Source organism: Puma concolor, chromosome D1, assembly GCF_028749965.1.
Source record: "Puma concolor isolate L17-30 chromosome D1, mPumCon1.1.hap2, whole genome shotgun sequence".
In the NCBI taxonomy this organism is placed as follows: domain Eukaryota; kingdom Metazoa; phylum Chordata; class Mammalia; order Carnivora; family Felidae; genus Puma; species Puma concolor.
Window position 1 is genome coordinate 3,163,278 of NC_141676.1, and position 17,856 is coordinate 3,181,133.

At 62.1% G+C, this 17,856-nt stretch overlaps 1 protein-coding gene across 17 annotated transcripts in view; it reads right to left on the reverse strand.

The window, feature by feature from the left end:
- ANO1 (anoctamin 1) overlaps nt 1-17,856 on the reverse strand; it is a 159,288-nt gene that overhangs the window by 49,720 nt on the left and 91,712 nt on the right. For 12 of the 17 annotated variants that reach the window (XR_015240644.1, XM_086676652.1, XM_086676644.1 and 9 more), the window contains 7 exons: nt 14,980-15,078; nt 14,045-14,196; nt 12,461-12,515; nt 9,549-9,600; nt 6,829-6,894; nt 6,049-6,104; nt 2,811-2,852 (listed from right to left, as the gene is read on the reverse strand). Coding sequence is in view for 16 of the 17 variants with exons in the window: in XM_086676652.1 (XP_086532778.1) it covers nt 2,811-2,852; nt 6,049-6,104; nt 6,829-6,894; nt 9,549-9,600; nt 12,461-12,515; nt 14,045-14,196; nt 14,980-15,078 (522 nt within the window). In the remaining variant the exon portion in view is untranslated. The remainder of the gene's footprint in view (nt 1-2,810; nt 2,853-6,048; nt 6,105-6,828; nt 6,895-9,548; nt 9,601-12,460; nt 12,516-14,044; nt 14,197-14,979; nt 15,079-17,856) is intronic. The other 5 variants (XM_086676646.1, XM_086676653.1, XM_086676647.1 and 2 more) reach the window with 1 other exon arrangement.

Genomic DNA, 17,856 nt, shown 5'->3' on the forward strand with positions numbered 1-17,856 from the left:
ACGGGAGAAGGAGAAGTTCTCCAAAGCTCTGAGTTAGGACCCAAACACTTATCTGGGACATTCCCCCCACCCTCCATCCCTTCCACCTGTCCACCCACCCAGCATCCCCACTCATCATCCATCTATCCATCCAACTACCCACCCATCTCTCCATCCATCCCACCCATCATCCATCTATCCATCCACCTATCCCTCCATCCCATCCATCATCCATCCATCCCTCCATCCCATCCATCATCCATCCAACTACCCATCATCCATCCATCCAACTACCCATCATCCATCCAACTACCCATCATCCATCCATCCATCCATCATCCACCCATCCCTCCATCCCATCCATCATCCATCCAGCTACCCATCATCCATCCCATCCATCATCCATCCAACTACCCATCATCCATCCCTCCCTCCCTCCCTTCCATCATCCATCCAACTACCCATCCATCCATCCATCATCCATCTACCCACCTCTCCATCCCATCCATCATCCATCCAACTACCCATGCAACCATCCATCCCTCCCTCCCATCCATCATCCATCCAACTACCCATCTATCCATCCATCCATCCATCCATCCATCCATCCACCCATCATCCATCCACCCGCCACTCCATCCCATCCATCATCCATCCAACTACCCATCATCCATCCAACTACCCATCATCCATCCATCCACCCATCCCATCCATCATCCATTCAGCTACCCATCATCCATCCCATCCATCATCCATCCAACTACCCATCTATCCATCCATCCATCCATCCATCCATCCATCCACCCATCATCCATCCACCCGCCACTCCATCCCATCCATCATCCATCCAACTACCCATCATCCATCCAACTACCCATCATCCATCCATCCACCCATCCCATCCATCATCCATTCAGCTACCCATCATCCATCCCATCCATCATCCATCCAACTACCCATCATCCAACTACCCACCATCCATCCATCCGACTACCCATCATCCATCCAACTACCCATCATCCATCCCATTCATCATCCATCCAACTAACCATCATCCAACTACCCATCATCCATCCATCCAACTACCCATCATCCACCCATCCCTCCATCCCATCCATCATCCATCCAACTACCCATCATCCATCCCATTCATCATCCATCCAACTACCCATCATCCACCCATCCCATCCATCATCCATCCAACTACCCATCATCCATCCCATCCATCATCCATCCAACTACCCACCATCCATCCATCTATCATCCATCCCATCCCTCAATCCCTCCATCCCTCCACCCACTCACCCCCCCCATCCACCCATCATCCGTCCATCCAATACGCCCAGACTACCCCCATGGGCCGGGCCTGGTACTCACTGCTGGGACACTAAATTCAGTGGGGGCGAGGGGAGTGGAGGGTGGCCAGCGTTCTAAGCAGAAGGAACAGGTAGAGCTGAACAAACCTGGAATCGTATTTGCTGGGCCTGGTGCCCAGTGATGCCAAGTAGCTCCCGAGTAGGTAACTGAACAAGACACTTTGGGTGCCAGGTGGCCACAGGCTGCGGAGTCTCAGATTAGCGAGGTGGCCAGCGTGGCTGGTGCACAGGGAGGCAGTGGGGAGAAGCCACAGGAGGACTGAATTGGGCCTGAAGGGGGTCCCCGGGGCCCAAGGAAGAAGCTTCCCTAGGTGGAGAAAGGGCATCAGACAAGCGACCCAGGGGCACAAAAAGATGAAGTGGGGTAGATTCTGAGGCCAGAGCTGGCCCAGGCAGGCCTGGGGAGGGGACGGCGCTTCTCCAACGGGATCGAATGGGGGAGTTCTGCAAGTCACAGGGTCACAGACAAATGCCAGATGTCCCACTAAAAATAACCAAATATGTAATTTTTGAGCTAAATCAGATAGTATCTTCAGCTGGATTCCCGGGCGGGCAAGTTGTATCCAGTACCAAAGGTTTAAAAACATGTACGGGGGGCTGGAGGGAGGCAGGAATGGAGAACATTCCTCGCACAGAGGTTCCCAGCCCGAGACTTGGGACAAGGCCACCATTGTGAGGTTCTCAGGGAAGTATCTCCACCCACTGCCTCCGGAAGGATCTGCTCTTGGGGGACAAACACAGGTCCGGCGAGGACTGTTCCCCGAGGTGAACGAAGTTTGCATTTGGTTGGGAACCGGGAGGGGCTGCGGTGGACACGGGGAGGAGGCTGGACGCCAGGCATGGGTTTGGGCGCTGGACGTCTGGGAAGAACCTTCCGCAGCGTGGGGGATGGAAGACAAAGGGCCACGGTGGGGGGGGGCGGGGTGGTGGGGGGGGGGAAGCAGGGAGCCTGGGCTGGGAGCGGCAGGGAGAACACTGAAGAATAAAAAGAATACTCCGTGTCTCCCGACGTGTAACCCCAGGAACAGTAACTTTTCCATGAGAAAGGCTTCCAGGCCGAATAAGCTTGAGAAACACCGGCTGAACGCGTCCACCAGACTCGTTGGTGTGCGGAGGGGGCCTGGCCACAGCGGGGCCCAAACTTCCTCACCCAGGAGCCGTGCGGGATCAGGCCCAGCGTCCGCAGGGAGCGTGGCAGACTGAACACCCGGGTGAGATACAGGTTTGGGGGCCCGCGGGGAAGGTCCAGGTGGAACAGCACACCCTTGCCTTTATGCAACCCCCGCAACGCGCCCCGGACACTTGTCAGCATCAGCGAGAGGGGAGCAAGGCAGCGGGCAGGGTTCAGCGCCTTCCCCCCGGGCGTGGGGGCTCCCGTGGGGGCCTCGGAGCAGCCCCGCCCCACCCGGGGCCCCCAGGGCCGAGCAGCACGGCCTCCGCTCCACGTCCACTTACTTTTCTGTCGTTGAACTCCACGTTTTCACCTTCGTAGTCTCCCTGTTCAAAAGGAGGAAAGAGAACTCTCGCCACCGGATGCAGCTTTTGAGTAGCGCAAATCCGCATCCAAATGCGAAGGCCAGACGGCGCATCACAGGAGAGGGAGGCTGGCCTGGCCCAGCACCTCCTCCGGGCAGCCCTCCTGCCCTCGCCCCCGGTCACAGAGGCCACGTCCCGGAAAGGACCCAGGGCCACTTGCTAGGAACCAGCAGCATGCAAGAAAGGGGCTTTGCGTGGCCGTTGGGGGGTGGGGGGGCGGCTGGCGGGACAGTCCCAGTGCCTTGCCTTGCAGGTGCTGGGAGGACAGGAAGCTATAAGGTCACTGAAGACAGATCAGTGAGCCCCACACTCGCATTTCACACTGGTAACGCTGAGGCTCAGAGAAGCAAGGTGACTTTTCCGGGACAGACTGCTAAGCTGGGACCCGGTTCCGAGTCTTTAAATCCAACGCAAGGGAGGGAGGACCTGAAAGTCAGAAGCCTGCCCAGCATATCAACAGCTGGAACCAGGGACTCAGGGGAAGCAACAAGGGAGCACGGCCCCCCGCGGGGCCGGCCTGGCCAAGCGGACTTGAAGATGGCCCGGAGGAAGCTCTGAGGCCTCCCGGAGGTCTGCCGGGTACCTGCTGCACTCACCAGATCCTTCTATGACCCTCCCGCCCCTCCAGGCAGGGAGCACTTGGCCTCACGCTCTCTGAACAGAGGTGCCCTGAGACCAGTGTCATTAATGTTTCCCCCTGAGTCTTCAGCGCACCCTCCCCCGCCCCAGCCCAACCCCGGAGGCTTTCTGGGTGTTTCTCTCCATGGCCCAGACAGCCACACACTCCAGCAGCATCTCATCTATTCGGGACCTCGAGGGTGACAGGTGCCAACCAGGAGGGAGGCTGCCAAGCCGCCACCTGAAATGTTAGTCCTGTCCCAGTATTTGATGCACGAATTCCAGGAGCCCTCCTTAGGGTCTCGCTCAGGGCAGACCCCTACTCCACACACCATCCTCACAGTGGCTCTCTGGTTGCCATGGCATCCAGCGCCTTGCCTGATGGGTATTCTTGTGGAATGAATGACCGGATGAACGAATGAGCACAGTAAACGAGGCCCTGCAAGGGGGTGGCGATGCCGCGGGCGACGCTCTGAGGGCAGCAAGCCGTGACGCAGGACGACGGCGGAGTTGGAGCAAGGACCACCCAGCATGCGGCCAAGAGCCGGGCACCTGAGCCTGGGTGTGTGGCTTCACGGTCCCGCCCCCTGCTTGAGCATGCGGGGTACGTTTGGACCGGTTCAGGGTGATTTATGTCCCCAAACGTTCCAACATCAGCTGTGGTACCTACGGGGGTGGGTGCCCTTCAGTTGTGGGGAAAATTCATGGCTGTAAAATTCCGTAGTCCCTCAAGACGCCCAGAGTCCTTACTCCGGCTGGAAAGAAGCCTGCAGGTAGAGCTGGAGGCTGTGTGCCCCTGGACAAGCTGCTTGGGCAACTGCAGCCTCAGTTTTCCCGTCTGCAAAGCGGGAGCGGGCCCCCCACGGAGGGCCTCCCCACTGCCGTGTGAGGTTCAACGTTGGGCCCAGCTCCCCCCGCAGAAGCTGTTGCGATCCGGACCACGTCATTAAGCCCGAGTCTCCACGTCTGCACCAGATTAAAGGAGACAGAGCTCCCAGTAAACACAGCTCTCTGCGTACAACGGGCGCTCAGAAATGTTGATGTCTCCCCTTTCCCTCTCAAGCCTTAGAGGGCTGACTCCAAACAGGTCTGGATGGCCCAGAACAGGCCCTGGCATCTCAGCAGGGGTGAGATCAAGGGCCCAGCAGTTTGTGAACTGGCGCAGGGCTGCGGGGCGGGGCCGTATTCCGGGAGCCAGCGGGGTGAGCCCCCACTGACGAGGACGGTGATCGAGGCCCCTCAGCCAGGACCACCGGCCAGGACCCGGGAGGTCTGAGCCCTGCCCTTGAAACACGCAACAGGTCGCCGGCCAAGGCAACCGACCCACGCGACCCAAATCAGCACGGCGCTCGGTGAGCACCTACGTGCCGAGTGCTGCGCCTGTCCTGAGACCCGTGGGCGAGGACCAGCAGGCAGACGGCGGTGTCTCTGTGGGACGGGGTGCACTGGAAGCCAGGGGGATGGGGGGAAGCAGGGAGACATCAACGGGGCAGGGGCAGGGGGCAGGAGAAGGGGGAAAAGGAAGGCTTTGGGTGGATGGTCTGTCCCGGGGAGGGCGGCTGCCGAGGAAGAGCTTGCAGACAGAAGGGACAGCATCCCCGAAGGCACAAAGCGGCTCAGGTGACCCCACCTCCCCACAGGGAGTGACGCGAGGCTGGCAGCTGTGCGTCTCTTGGAGGCAGCGGTCAGGCAGGGCGGGGGGGAGGGGCGGCCCTGTGCTGTCGCGGAGATTGGTTTTCTCCGATCCAGCGTTTCACTGGAAGAAGCCCTTCCGCTTCTGTGTTCCCTCTGACACTGCTGGGAACAACTCCCACTTGCTGATGGGGACACTGAGGCTCAGCGAGAGGACGGGGGCCGCCTCCGCTCGGGGCTGCGGAAGAGAGCGGCCAGGACGAGACTCTGGGGGCCCCGCCTCCCTGTCCGGCTCCCGCCTCGAGGCCCCCAGTCCTCGTAGCCACGCACGTCTGGAAAGTTCCAGAGGCCCTCCGTCCGGGGTTCCCACACTGCTGGGGCCCCACGGTGCATTCCCAGTACCCTGCTGAACCCTAGCCCCGGTCTCCATAGAGACAACAAGAAGAGACTCATCCCTCTCCAGCCAAGCCAATGCACGGCCGTGGCCATGGGCTATATTTGTCGGGGGATACCGGAGGGATTTGGAGATCCAGCTCAGGAAGCTGGCCACTTGCTCTGCAGAAACAGACACACACAGAGCCCGGGTCGTTCTGCCAGAGCGGGGGCGGGGTGGCCGGGGAGACCCAGGCAGGGGCAGCATCTCAAGGACCAGCCGGCCACTGGGACAGGGTGTCGGCCACAAACACCCCTGCCTCGGTGGGCTCGTTCTGCAAGAAGAGATGCTCGGGGGGTATAACAGCAGGGCCCCCACCGGGGGAGCAGGGAAGGGCTGCGTGCCGCTGACATTTACAGGAGAGCCAAAGCAGGAAGCCAAGACCGCAGGATAATTAGAGCTCCCCGGGGGTGTGGCCCGCGGGGATTCGGGGCGGCCAATGACGCAGGGGCAAACTCCGTCAAGGTTACTTACATCGTGCAGGGGGTAGGCGGCCGAGTAAACGCCATTGGCCAGCAGGCTGGTGATACCTTAAAGACAAAGGCAGAGCGAGGATTAGGGACCAGGTCTGTCTCCTGCTTCTCTCTTTGCAAACAGAACAGTCCCAGGACTGACTCAGTCGCCGAGAATTTTCTCAAAGCCCACTGCACCTGGCGGCCCAGAGCCAGGCCGCCCTTCTGGCGTTTCCTCCCCGGGTTCGACCAGGAGACGGTAAAAAACATGCTCTATCGGGGGCGCCTGGGTGGCGCAGTCGGTTAAGCGTCCGACTTCAGCCAGGTCACGATCTCGCGGTCCGTGAGTTCGAGCCCCAGCGTCAGGCTCTGGGCTGATGGCTCAGAGCCTGGAGCCTATTTCCGATTCTGTGTCTCCCTCTCTCTCTGCCCCTCCCCCGTTCATGCTGTCTCTGTCCCAAAAATAAATAAATGTTGAAAAAAAAAATAAAAAAAAAACAAAACATGCTCTATCGGCAGAATTAGGAAGACAGAGAGAACACCCCGAGAGAAAGTTCCATCTGGGAGGAAGGAGGTTCCCGAACGTGCCAATCCACCAACTACCCACAGCTGCTGGAGGGCCAGCCTACAGACAAGAAAGGTGGATTGTAAGTGGTTAGAAAAGCTGAATCACGAGAAAAATACGGACGGGAAAATTGATGGTGTCAGGAAACACACATACAATTTGCAATTAGATTTTAGGTTGATTGGGAGAAGCCGGAGGGGAGGCCTGTGGGCCCCGCGTGGGGGCGGAGGCACTTACCGTATTTACTACATTTTCGCCTCTTACTTAGAAGGGCAGAGTCCTTCTTTCTTCCCTCTCCTTGCCCTGTTTGTACATCGGGCTATTAGTTACATGAAAACGCCTGAAAGGACCAAAGCTGCATTTGGGGGAGAAAGCGCTCGGTGGGGCGGTGGCCGGGCCTCGACGGCTGCCCCAGGCCCTGCGCTGGGCGTGTTACGAGAGTCGCCATACCTGCACCTCCCAGGGCCCCGAGGTGTGCATTCGGCGCCCCGCCCCTGGAGACGGGAAGGCAGAGCCGGCCACGCACGCACGGGGAGCCGGAACTCTGATCTCGCGCACATCCTCGGGGGCCGGCGCGGCACACGAGTCTCCAGGAGCCCTTTCCTGGTCACAGAAGCCTCTGCCTGGCCGAAGGGGCTTTGTAGGGGGTCAGTGGGTCAGGGTTGGCCGTGGCCTGGCCGGCCCATCCTGTACTACTCCACGGGAAAACAGTGGCAAAGTGTCTTCCTGAAATCCACTTAAAAAGAGACCGCCTCTTCGGTCAGTGATCTGGAATGCTCGGGGTACCTGAGGGATGCTTGGAAACCCAAGCCAGCGAGAGGCGGAAGCATACGGCTAACGCCCACCTGCGTGAGAATTCATCTGTAATAAAAGTGGACGTGGGTCTGATTCAGGTTCATAGGCTCTTTACTGTTCCTAGAACACTCTCAACGTGGCGTTGCCACAGGGCCTTTGCACAGACTGCTCCCTCTGTCTGGACCCCTCATTTTCTTCAGATCTCTGCTCAGATGTCCCCTCATCAGAGGGCCTTTCTGGTCATTGGTCCTAAATCCTCCTGGCATCCCTTCCGACCGCAGCAAGACGATGTTCTGGCTTTTCTGATTATTTATTATCTATTTCGTCCCCCAGAATGTAAATCCCCCGAAGGCAACAGAACCCATCAGTACTCGCTGCAAGGTGAATGTGTGACCTCGAAGGTCGGCAGGGCTTTCAGACAAGGGACCGAGGTGAAACGGGGTGCAGCAGGGACCCCTCACCTATCTGCTGTGGCACCGGGTTTGCCAGAGAACTGACAGGAACACTCAGACGTCCACCCGGGGGAAGACCCAGAACAGAGATCAACTCCAGCTGAGAAGCCCCCAGACCCGGGACCGCTTACAGACCTTCGTAGCAACCACGCAGGTTTGTCCTGGAAGGGACCCGACAGGGACCCGACAGGCAGACTGAGGTCTGGGACACAATGCAGGGACGGCAGCCACACTTTCTCCCATTTTTGGTGACCCGGGCCACCCTGGAAGCTCCTGTTCCCCCTGAGGTGGGCTGGGCCTCCGGGGACAGGTCTCCTGGGCTCCTCCTTGACCCGCGAAGGGGCCCCCCGCTCCCACGGACTTAGGACACGGGCTTAGAGACTCCAGGCCCAGAAGGAGTCCCTGTGACTGGCCATCGGGCATCCCAGCAGGACACGTCAGCCCAGAGGGCCCAGCCTCCCCTCCCTCTGACTCCGGAGGGTCCAGCCTCCCCTCCCTCTGACTCCGGAGGGTCCAGCCTCCCCTCCCTCTGACTCCGTAGGGCCCAGCCTCCCCTCCCTCTGACTCCGGAGGGTCCAGCTTCCCCTCCCTCTGACTCCAGAGGGCACATCCTCCCCTCCCTCTGACCCCCGAGGGTCCAGCCTCCCCTCCCTCTGACTCCGGAGGGTCCAGCCTCCCCTCCCTCTGACTCCGGAGGGCCCAGCCTCCCCTCCCTCTGACTCCGGAGGGCCTAGCCTCCCCTCCCTCTGATTCCAGAGGGTCCAGCTTCCCCTCCGTCTGACTCCAGAGGGCACAGCCTCCCCTCCGACTCCAGAGGGCACAGCCTCCCCTCCGACTCCAGAGGGCACAGCCTCCCCTCCCTCCGACTCCAGAGGGTCCAGCCTCCCCTCCCTGCATCCTGGGCCGTCCCCCAGCAAGCCCCCACACTCCTGCTCTCTGCTTGCTTCCGGTGGTACTCTCCCCTCTGCGGGAAGCCACGCGTGCGAGGGTTCCCTGTCCTGCCACAGGCTCTGTGCCAGCCAGCACCGCCCTGTACCCCTGGAGGGCGTTGTGCACACAGCTCTCGGCGGGGCGAAGGAGAGCTTAAGGAGAAGGGGGGCACTAGGCAAGGACGTTCCTTGGCTCCAAGTCTCTCATTCTGGGGACCTCAGCCTGCCGCTGCAAGCAAGGGGCCTGCGCTGGGTGGGGCCGGGGGTTCAACTCTGCACACCTCAGTCGGGAAACGTCTGCATCTGTGGCTTGAGGTGTCCTATAAACCGGCACCTGAGGCGCCCAGCCGGGCTGGTTCTGCGGCAGGTTCGGAACCTGGGGCGCGTGTCAAGCACGCGCCTTCCGGCGAGGCTTGGTGTGGGGCCATGCGGGTCCCTGGTGGGGTGCCTTCCGCCCCCGGCCGGAACCCTACTTCCTGCTGGACCGTGAAGGTCAACGGCAGGGGACAGGGCCTCGGTCACCCCCGTCGCGTCCGGAGGCCAGCGGGAGGCTCCGAACGGCACCACGGAAGCCTCGAGCAGAGAGAAGGCATCCTGAGCACCGGGCCGTAAAACGGCCCCACGGTCCCAGAGCGGCCCTCCCGTCGGAAACGGTTAGACCAGCTGAAACCAAAACACACTCAAAACCCCCAAACCGGCAGCCCGCCCCCCACGGAGACGACGGAGGCCAGATTAGCCCGGGGAGGGGAGCGCTGAGCTCAGGCCCCAGCAATGTCCTCACCCATGCTGTACTTGGCCTTGGTACATGTCGTTCTTTTCAGGATTTCATAGACCTGTTGCAGAGACAAGAGGGGGGGCAGACGGTTATCCAGGCGGCAACAGCATGCAGAACCTGCCAGGCGGTGGCTCAAGAGGGACGTGGCCGAGCATTACGGGGAACGACCCCCCACCGCTCTCTGAGGACAGACGGCAGGCTTCGTGAGGTGCACAAGAACAGGGCCAAGGGCATGGTGTTCTCAGGGATGCGTGTGACCGAGGGGTCCCGTGTCGCGCTTCCCTCCGTGGAGGCACCGGCTGTGTGGTGCTGTTCAGGGTTGAGGGTTGTCCCCGGCGCCCTGGGGGACGGGCCGTCCTCCCTTTGGGCTGGGAAGGGAGTTGGCATTCAGAGCCACAGGGACCCAAGCAACAGCGCCCCTCCCGGGTGTAGCCCTGGATCTTCTAGAAGCCCGAGGCGGGGGCAGGTCTCGGGGTTCCATGCCACCGTGCGTCACGTGGCAGCAGGGCGTGGGGTGCCTGGCGGCGGCCGCCTGGAAGGTCCCGCACCAGCTCTGGGCCATCTTCACTAACGAAAGGTTTCACCCGGTGGCCTCGAGAGCCCAGGCTTGGGAGCCTGCCCGGGTCTGGGCCTGGCTTCACGTGTAGATGTGAAGGGCAAGCTACCTCACCACCCTGTGCCTTAGTTTCCCCACCTGCAAAATGGGCCGAAATGACTGGCCCGAGGCCACAGAAGTGAGAGCGGGGGCGCACAGGGCTCTCCCACGGCTGCCGGCCGCCCCCAGGCCCTGCTCCGTTCACCCCTGTCCTGCGTCCCCACCTGTCCCAGCCCCGGCCCAGCAACCTGGCCTCAGCAAACCCTCTCCCGAGGCCCAGGCCCTTCGCTGTCACTGTTCCTTCTGCCAGAAGCACTTGTGGCCGGAGACCTGAGGCTACGGGGCAATTGCCACTCTGTTGCTCTGCCTCCTCACTCTGCTCTTGTCCCGGGGTGCTCCCTACCACCTGCCAAAGAGGTGCCTGTCGCCTCTCTCCTCCCGCCGGTGCTGGGCACACACCAGGTGCTCCCACAACCGCCCATGGATACATGAACAAACCACTCAGTCAGGTGGCCCCCTCCCTGTCACCTCCCGAATCTAACTGGTGGCCCCGTCCTGACCTTGCCGATTCTCCCCTAAGTACCTCCTCCCCATCCATCTGGGGTCACGGCCCCCCTCATAACCACATCCGCCTCCACTGGCTGTCATCTTTCTAAGGACAGACCCGATCACAACCCAAACCTTGCTCTGCAGCCTTCTGTGGCTCCCTAGTGCCAGAGGCTGAAAGCCCGAGTCCCAAGATCGACACGTCTGGCCCTTCCTGCTGATCCTGACTCCTACCCACGTGCACACTGGGCGACCCTGATGCCAGGAGCACGGGGGGGGGGGGGGGAGGCGGGAGGGGCTGTTGACCGCCGTACCTTTGCCTAGAATGACCTTCCCCCAACGCCGGAGACCGTCAGGTCTCAAAGACCATGGGGCCGGACTAACCAAGGGCAAAGTTCCGGACGGCCAGTTTCTCTGGGGGCTGGCGGTTTACAAACTGGCCTTCGAGGTCTCTGGGAGAGGCCACCCCCAGCCCGGAGGTAAAATGGACCTGGGGGTCAGGGGCGGAGCTCTATTACGGAGACCCCTAATGAGATGGGGTCTAGAGCTCTCCGTTCACCTATGTTCCCCCTTCCTCAGCAGTGTGAATTCACGAATTTGCACGCTGCCCTGTACTTCTGGGGGCATCCTGGCAACCCCAGATCATGCAAAAAGCGGGGGCACGCGCACATACTGAAGCCGACACGTGACTCAGTCTCCCTAGCTGGCCGTCCCGACTCTCGCCCATTTCATGGTGGCAAAGAACCGTGGCTGGTCCTCCTCCTCTCCTGTGCTCGAAGTCGGAGGGAGACGCACCCCTGATGGCTACTTGGCGGCCCCCAGCTACGCCAGAGGGCCGATATTCCTGCATAAACGAGTTCCTTCTCGTTTATTGTAATGAGACTTCATTGCCAGGATCAATCAGTAACACGCTGAGTGAAAATCACGCTGTGCCCAGGTCACCCCGTGTGGAGGTGAACCACCGCCCTTCGAGCAGGAAGCCAGAATCATCCTCGTTCTGACGCAGGCTCGGTGTCTCCTGAGGTCACGAGGCTGGGAGGGGACCGAGGGCGGATGGCACCCAGATCTGCCTTCCCGAGCCCCCTCGCCAACGCGACCGGCACCGCTGTCCCGCGCCCGGCCACCTGCCGGCCGGGGGACGCGGCCGCGAGGGGCAGTTATCTGTTCAAGGCCAATGGCTGCTCCCCCCGCCCCCCGGCCCTGCACGTCTCCCCTCCAGGCTGGGCTTTCTGGGCAGGGGAGGCAGCAGCGGTGGCCTGGCTGCGAGGTTCATTTCTGGTGTAGAGGAAAGTCGGGTCCCGAGCCGCGCGTGGCCCAGCCTGGCTGGCAGACAAGCCGGTGGCTGATGCATAAACATTAAACCGATACCTTGAAGAGGGCAGGGTGGCCTGGTCAGATCTCCAACTCCAGTGCATTTCTCTGGCACAGCCCCCGCAATCTACCCCGGCCCACACAGCTTTGCCCCCCCTGCCATCGCTCCTGCTGGGACTGCCTGCCTGGAACCCTCCGGGCCTGGGGCCCCACCATCTCCACTAAGGGCAAGGGCAGGGAGGCGGGGGAGAGACGCCGAGGGGTCTAGAGGCTCTCCTCCTCCCGAGGAGGGGCGGGGGCTCCCCCTGGGCCCCTGAGGCCTCTCCGTCTCATTATTCTAATTATTGCTGTCGCAGGCAATTAGAGCGGCCCTCCACCCGAGGCGTTCTGCTGAAATGGAATCATCACCCGTGTGTCCCCGGGGCCCCCCTGCTGGTGAGCCAGTGGTTCCCACGGCAATACTTACTATCGTGCTCCGGGTTTTGCTGTCGAAAAAGGAATCCTTGTCAGACAGGTCAAATCTGTTGAAACATTGGGCAGAAACAGACACACAGCTCGCTGGGGTCGCGGCTGTCCCGGTTTCCAAGGCCCTGGGAGGCCACGCCGTCCCCAGGAGCCGTGACCGTGAAATTGGGGAGGCTCCCTTCTGAACGCCAGGGGTGAGCCAGCCCTGGGCGTCTGGAACGGTCCGTTTCGTCCCTCTGCCCCCCTTCGGGAGGCCCGCACACCCACGCCTCCCTCCTAAGGATCTGCTTCCTTCTGACGACACCCCCAGTCTCTGCTTCAACCGATGATGCCAACCCACCGTCAGACAAGATCTACGGCAGTCTCCCTGTTCTTTACAAATGGTTTTAGCCCTGAGGTCTTGGCCCCCGCAGAGCTTTCCTGAAGTTTCCTGAGGGCAGAGCGACGTCTCTGGGACGTGTTACCCACTTCCCAAGGCACTCAGGGTACAGCCGGGGAGGGTGGCTTTGTCCCCATGGAGCCTGCAAGCAAGCTGGGCTTGGCCAAGGGTGTCAGCCAGGGCAGAGCCGAGGGAGGCTGGGGCGTGGGGTGGGGGTGGGGTCCTAGGAGGAGGGCATCTCCCTCAAAACCCGGGGCGCCCCCGTCCTGGGGCCCCCCTCCTGGAAAGAGCTGGGCTGGGGGCCACTTTTTAAAAACTTCCTATCCCTGGCAGGATCGAGAAATACAGCGGAGTGCAGCACGTGGTCCTTGCCCTGTGACTAATACATCTGCCCGAGCAGGAGCCCCAGTTCTGAACCGAGAAACAGTTCTCCACGCCCCGGGAGACCAGTGGCATCTTGGTGACGCCCCCGCCCCCGCCCCGAGCTTGAAATCCACGTCCCACTGGGCCCAGAGCCCGAGCCCTCTCTGTTCCCACCACTGCTCACACTCCAGCTGTGTCCTGCGAGGCCCCACGGAAGCCGCAGCCACCAGCGACCCAGGGGGCTATGCCCCACTGCCCCTCGGGAGCCGAGTAGGAGGGAAGGTTCCAGAACAGGTGCCAGGCAAGCCTGCTGGCCGCGAGTCCCTGGGGCGTCAGGACTCCAGCTGGGGCTGCCTTTCAGCTCCTGCCTCCCGGATGGAGCTCGGCAGCCTTCGGGAGGCACGGTCAACCGGACCCTCCCACTGGAACACGTCCCGAGAGGGACGGAGAGGGACGGAGCGGGGCGGGAGGGAGGAGGTGCCCAGATCACCGCTTTGGGGCTTCGGGCCAAGGTGCAAGCATGCTCTCACTCGAGCCCACCCGATTTTTCCTAAGTGTCCCCCGGCAGAAGGACAAGACTCTTCGCCTCACAACTCCTCCATGGACGGCGACCTTGGAAAGCACTCTTGAACCTCTTCTGTGCTCAAGAACCATAGGCTCTTCTGAGGACGTGCTTCTGGGGCCGAAACTCCCACACCCTTGGGTGATGGGGAGCTTCCTTCGGCCCAGGGGACTGTCCTACAACCTGCACCTCTCAGGTCACCCAGCATGCTGCGGGGGCCACCCAGCAGGGCCCTCTGGGAAGGGATGAGCGGGCGGGGGGAGGGGTGTTTCCCCACTTACAGGTGCTGCTTCTCCCGTGAGAAGGGGTAGGACAGTCTCTTCGTAGTCTGGGGTCTGTGCCCTGCCACCTTGGGCTGGATGGGGTCCGTGATTTTCTGGAGCACGGAGTTGATCTTTTTCAGGAGGCCACGGGTCTCGTTAATGTGATACAGCTGCAGAACAGACCGGGAAGGGGGGAGTCTGCGTCATCTGCTGAGCCGTGACCCTCGCAGTCTGTTCTCAGAAGGTCACAGAACTGTCCCTCTCCACCGAGATGGCAGGTCCTGGGAACAGAGCTCCGGGATGGGCCAGAAGGCTCCCTCTGCGCCTGCTTCATCCGGACAAACCCAGCGAGCCCGGCGGAGTCCGAGGAGAGCCCCGAAAGCACACACCCTCCAGAAAACCTGCCTGTGGACTTTCCTTCATTCCAAAAGAGGTAATCCAGACGGTCTCAGTGGACCCGAGAAGCCGGGGGCTGATTTACGCCCGAGGACAGCTTCGCTTCCTGCCTCCCTCTCTGCACGCGAAGGTAAACAGGGACGCCTCGCTAAGCTTCAGGAACACGCTGTCAGGCCGATTCCCGGCCGGAAGTTTTTAGACATGACAAAGAAAAATCCCAGCAAGCTAGGAAACGTAATTAAAAGGAGTCTGATGAATTAGCCGAAACACCGCAAGCAGGAAAAGCAAGACTGAGAAGCCTGTGTTTGTGTTTATAGCAGGTTCCTCTGACCCCTCTGCTCACGCCAATCGCTTGCTGGGGTTTGGTCCGGGGTCTCTAAAGGGCCCCCTGGGGCCGCCCCACACCCCCCACAGTCAGGACACGGGAGCCCACGGCCCTCGCTCGGCTTCTCACCACAGCCGAGGAACCCTCCCATCCCGACCGCCCCCCCCCCACCCGGGTGGCATTTCCCCCACCACGTGCCCCTGCGACACTCAGACCTCGGGGCAGCACCAACCTTCTTCGTCGGCATCTTCAGTTTCAAAAACTCGGCTTCTCTGCACAGCACGTTCCAGGGCGCGTGGATTTTTACAAATCCAACCCCGTGAATTTTAGTCTAGGGAGGAGAGAAGTGCTCAGTCAGCGCGCAGAGCCCGGGGTCGGGGACCGTCTTCCCCCGGGGGCACGACCGCGGCTGCTGGGGTGCTCGCTCACTCCTCCTGGCCCCCCTCCCTGCAGGGCGCCCGGCAGCCAGAAGGGCCTGGACCGGGGTCCCGGACTCCGGGACACGTGGGGCATTTTCAGGGACTCCAAGCGGCAGGTCCGCAAGAGAGGACCTTTCACAAGGGAGCTTGGGCCCGTTTGACCCGGGGGATACACGAGCCGCCCGGTGTCCCCGAGCAGGGATGGGCAAAGTGGACGCGTCCCCACCCCCGGGCTGGATGTCTTTCCTCCGTGGGGCCAGGCCACGCCTCCACCTGTGCCCAGCAGACCCCTGCGGTCCCCCTGCGGCCCCTGCGTCTGCACCCGCTGCCTCCATGCTCACGTGAGCGGACAGCCCGGTACAGGGGCTCGAGGGCGGGCCTGTTGGAGCCTGGCACCCCCAAAACTGCTGAGAGCTTGGAGGGGGAGTCGCTTCCCCCTGGGCCAGTGGGTCTGAGGGACAGCGAGGAACGGCCCAGGGCTACGGGGGCTGGCTGGCCGGGAGCTGCACGGCCAGGGGCTTTATCAGCGTGGATACCACGGCCCTTCACGGCGGGAACACGGGGCTTGGGGAGTAGAGTCACGGCCCCGCCTCTCCCCAGAATGAAAGCAGCACACGGTGCCTCAACGCCCCCCGCCCCCCGGCCCCGGCTGTATACCCAGAGGGAAAAAGCCTGGACCTTGGAAAGATACGTGCATCCCACCCTCACGAGCACCCTTCACGCCGGCCAAGACAGCGGAACCGCCGCGTCCAAAGATGGACGAGTGGGCAGAAGACGCGGTGTGTGCGCACAAAGGAGGATCACCGGCCACGACGTGGCAGAAATCCCGCCATCTGCCACAGCGTGGACGGACCTGTGCCTTCTGCTCCATGAGACAAGGCGGAGAAAGAAAACACCCCGTGGGACCCCCGACACGCGGGATCTTCGACGGCGGGTTTCACAGAAGCGGAGAATCGACTGCTGGCTGCCAAGGGAGGTGGGTCAGAGGCTGCAAGCTGGCGTTAAAGGAAGCCGGGCTCTGAGGTCCCCGCGCAGCACGGCGATGCCCACACCGTGGAGATCCTCCGCAGCGGCCGCGTCCGAGATCTCACCTGGGCCACCGCCCCCCCGCGGGTGAGACACGTGAAGCCTCCGACACCCCTCGACCTATCTCCGAGCCCCTGAATTCTGGGTCTCGATTCCCTTGGTGGCTCCAACAGCTCCAAGGAGGTGATACAAGGCATGTGCAACATAACGGACGTTCCGAGCGCCCCGAGATAACCAGCGTGCCCCGTGGTGGTGACGTCACTGCGACCAAAAGCCAAGAAACACGGCTCGTCTGTGAGCCAGAGGCGCCTACGGCAGAGGGGCCCGCAGCCCACCCGACTCCTCGAGGGGGACCCCCCCCACCGGGCTCAAAGGCCGGGCTGCCCCAGACAGAGGTCCCGCCCGGCTCTCCTTTCCACGGTCCTGAGGTGTAAGGGGACCGACCGGGAGTCTTGGCAAAAGGGGCCCAGGCTGTGGAAGGGAGGGTGTCGCCCGCGTGAGCCCGGCACCCAGACTCGGGCCCAGGCTCCGTGTCGCGTCCCCAGCCCGGGAGTGGGCACTGCGCGTAGCTTCGTTGCAGGTCTGGGGGGAGGAACAATGGGGCCAAAGTCACGTGGGGAGGGATGCTAAGAGGAATATCCTCCGTGGGCCAAATACACCCGCACACCAGCCCGCGAAGCCGAAATTCACAGGAACCCAGGAGAACGCGGGCAGCTGGGCGGCGGGAGGCAAAGCTTCCAGGTTGGCACAGAGAGTGACAGGCGGACCCCACCTGCACCCGGCCCGGGGAAGGGGGCCCTCCCCGACGCCGAGCTCCAACTGGGGCTTCCTCCCCATCCCAAGAGAGGGGGGCAAATGCCCTCTGGCGGAATCCCAGCCCACCCCTCCTCTGCCAGAGCCCCCACTCCCCTCGGGGGCCAGGGGAGTCATCCTGTCCGGGACCCTGGCCTCAGTGCCACCTCATAGGCTTCCTCTGCGCCGCCCCAGCACGAGGGCCGGTCCCGCTCAGGGGCCTTGGCCTCCCGGCCCCACTGCCCACGGGCACAGCGCACGCGCCCCACACGTGCTTGTCCAGTGAGGGGATGAAAGCCAGACACAGGAGGAACAACCGTGACGGTGCTGAGACCCGCTTGGTGCACGGGTGTGCATGGACTCAGCCTGAACACAAGCCTGGGGGGTGTGGCCGGGCCTCACTGCTGTCCTCGTCTTGGAGCTGGGGACCCCGTGCAGGCTCACGACACGCACTGCGCGGCTTAAAACGACGCGGATTCGTTCTCTCACGGTTCCGGGGCCGGAAGTCTAAACTGAGCTGCCCTCGCGGCCACAGTCCGCCTGGAGGCTCGAGCGGGAAGGTCCTGCCTGGCTCTTCCAGCCGCTGGGGGCTCCAGGCGTCCCTCCAGCCTCCGCCTCCGCCACCACGTGGCCTCACCCGTGTGTCTCTACGTTTCAAACCCCTCCTTTCTCTTCTAAGGACACCTGTCATTGGATGGAGGGCCTGCCCTAAATCCCGGGTCATCTTGCCCAGAGACCCTGAACTCCATCCACAAAGACCTTTCTTCCAAGCAAAGTCACATTTGCAGGTGCCAGGTGGACGCAGCTTTGGGGGTCACCGTTCAGCCCGCCACGCGGGTCGTAGAGCTGCAGCTCTGAGCCCCGCAGGGCTT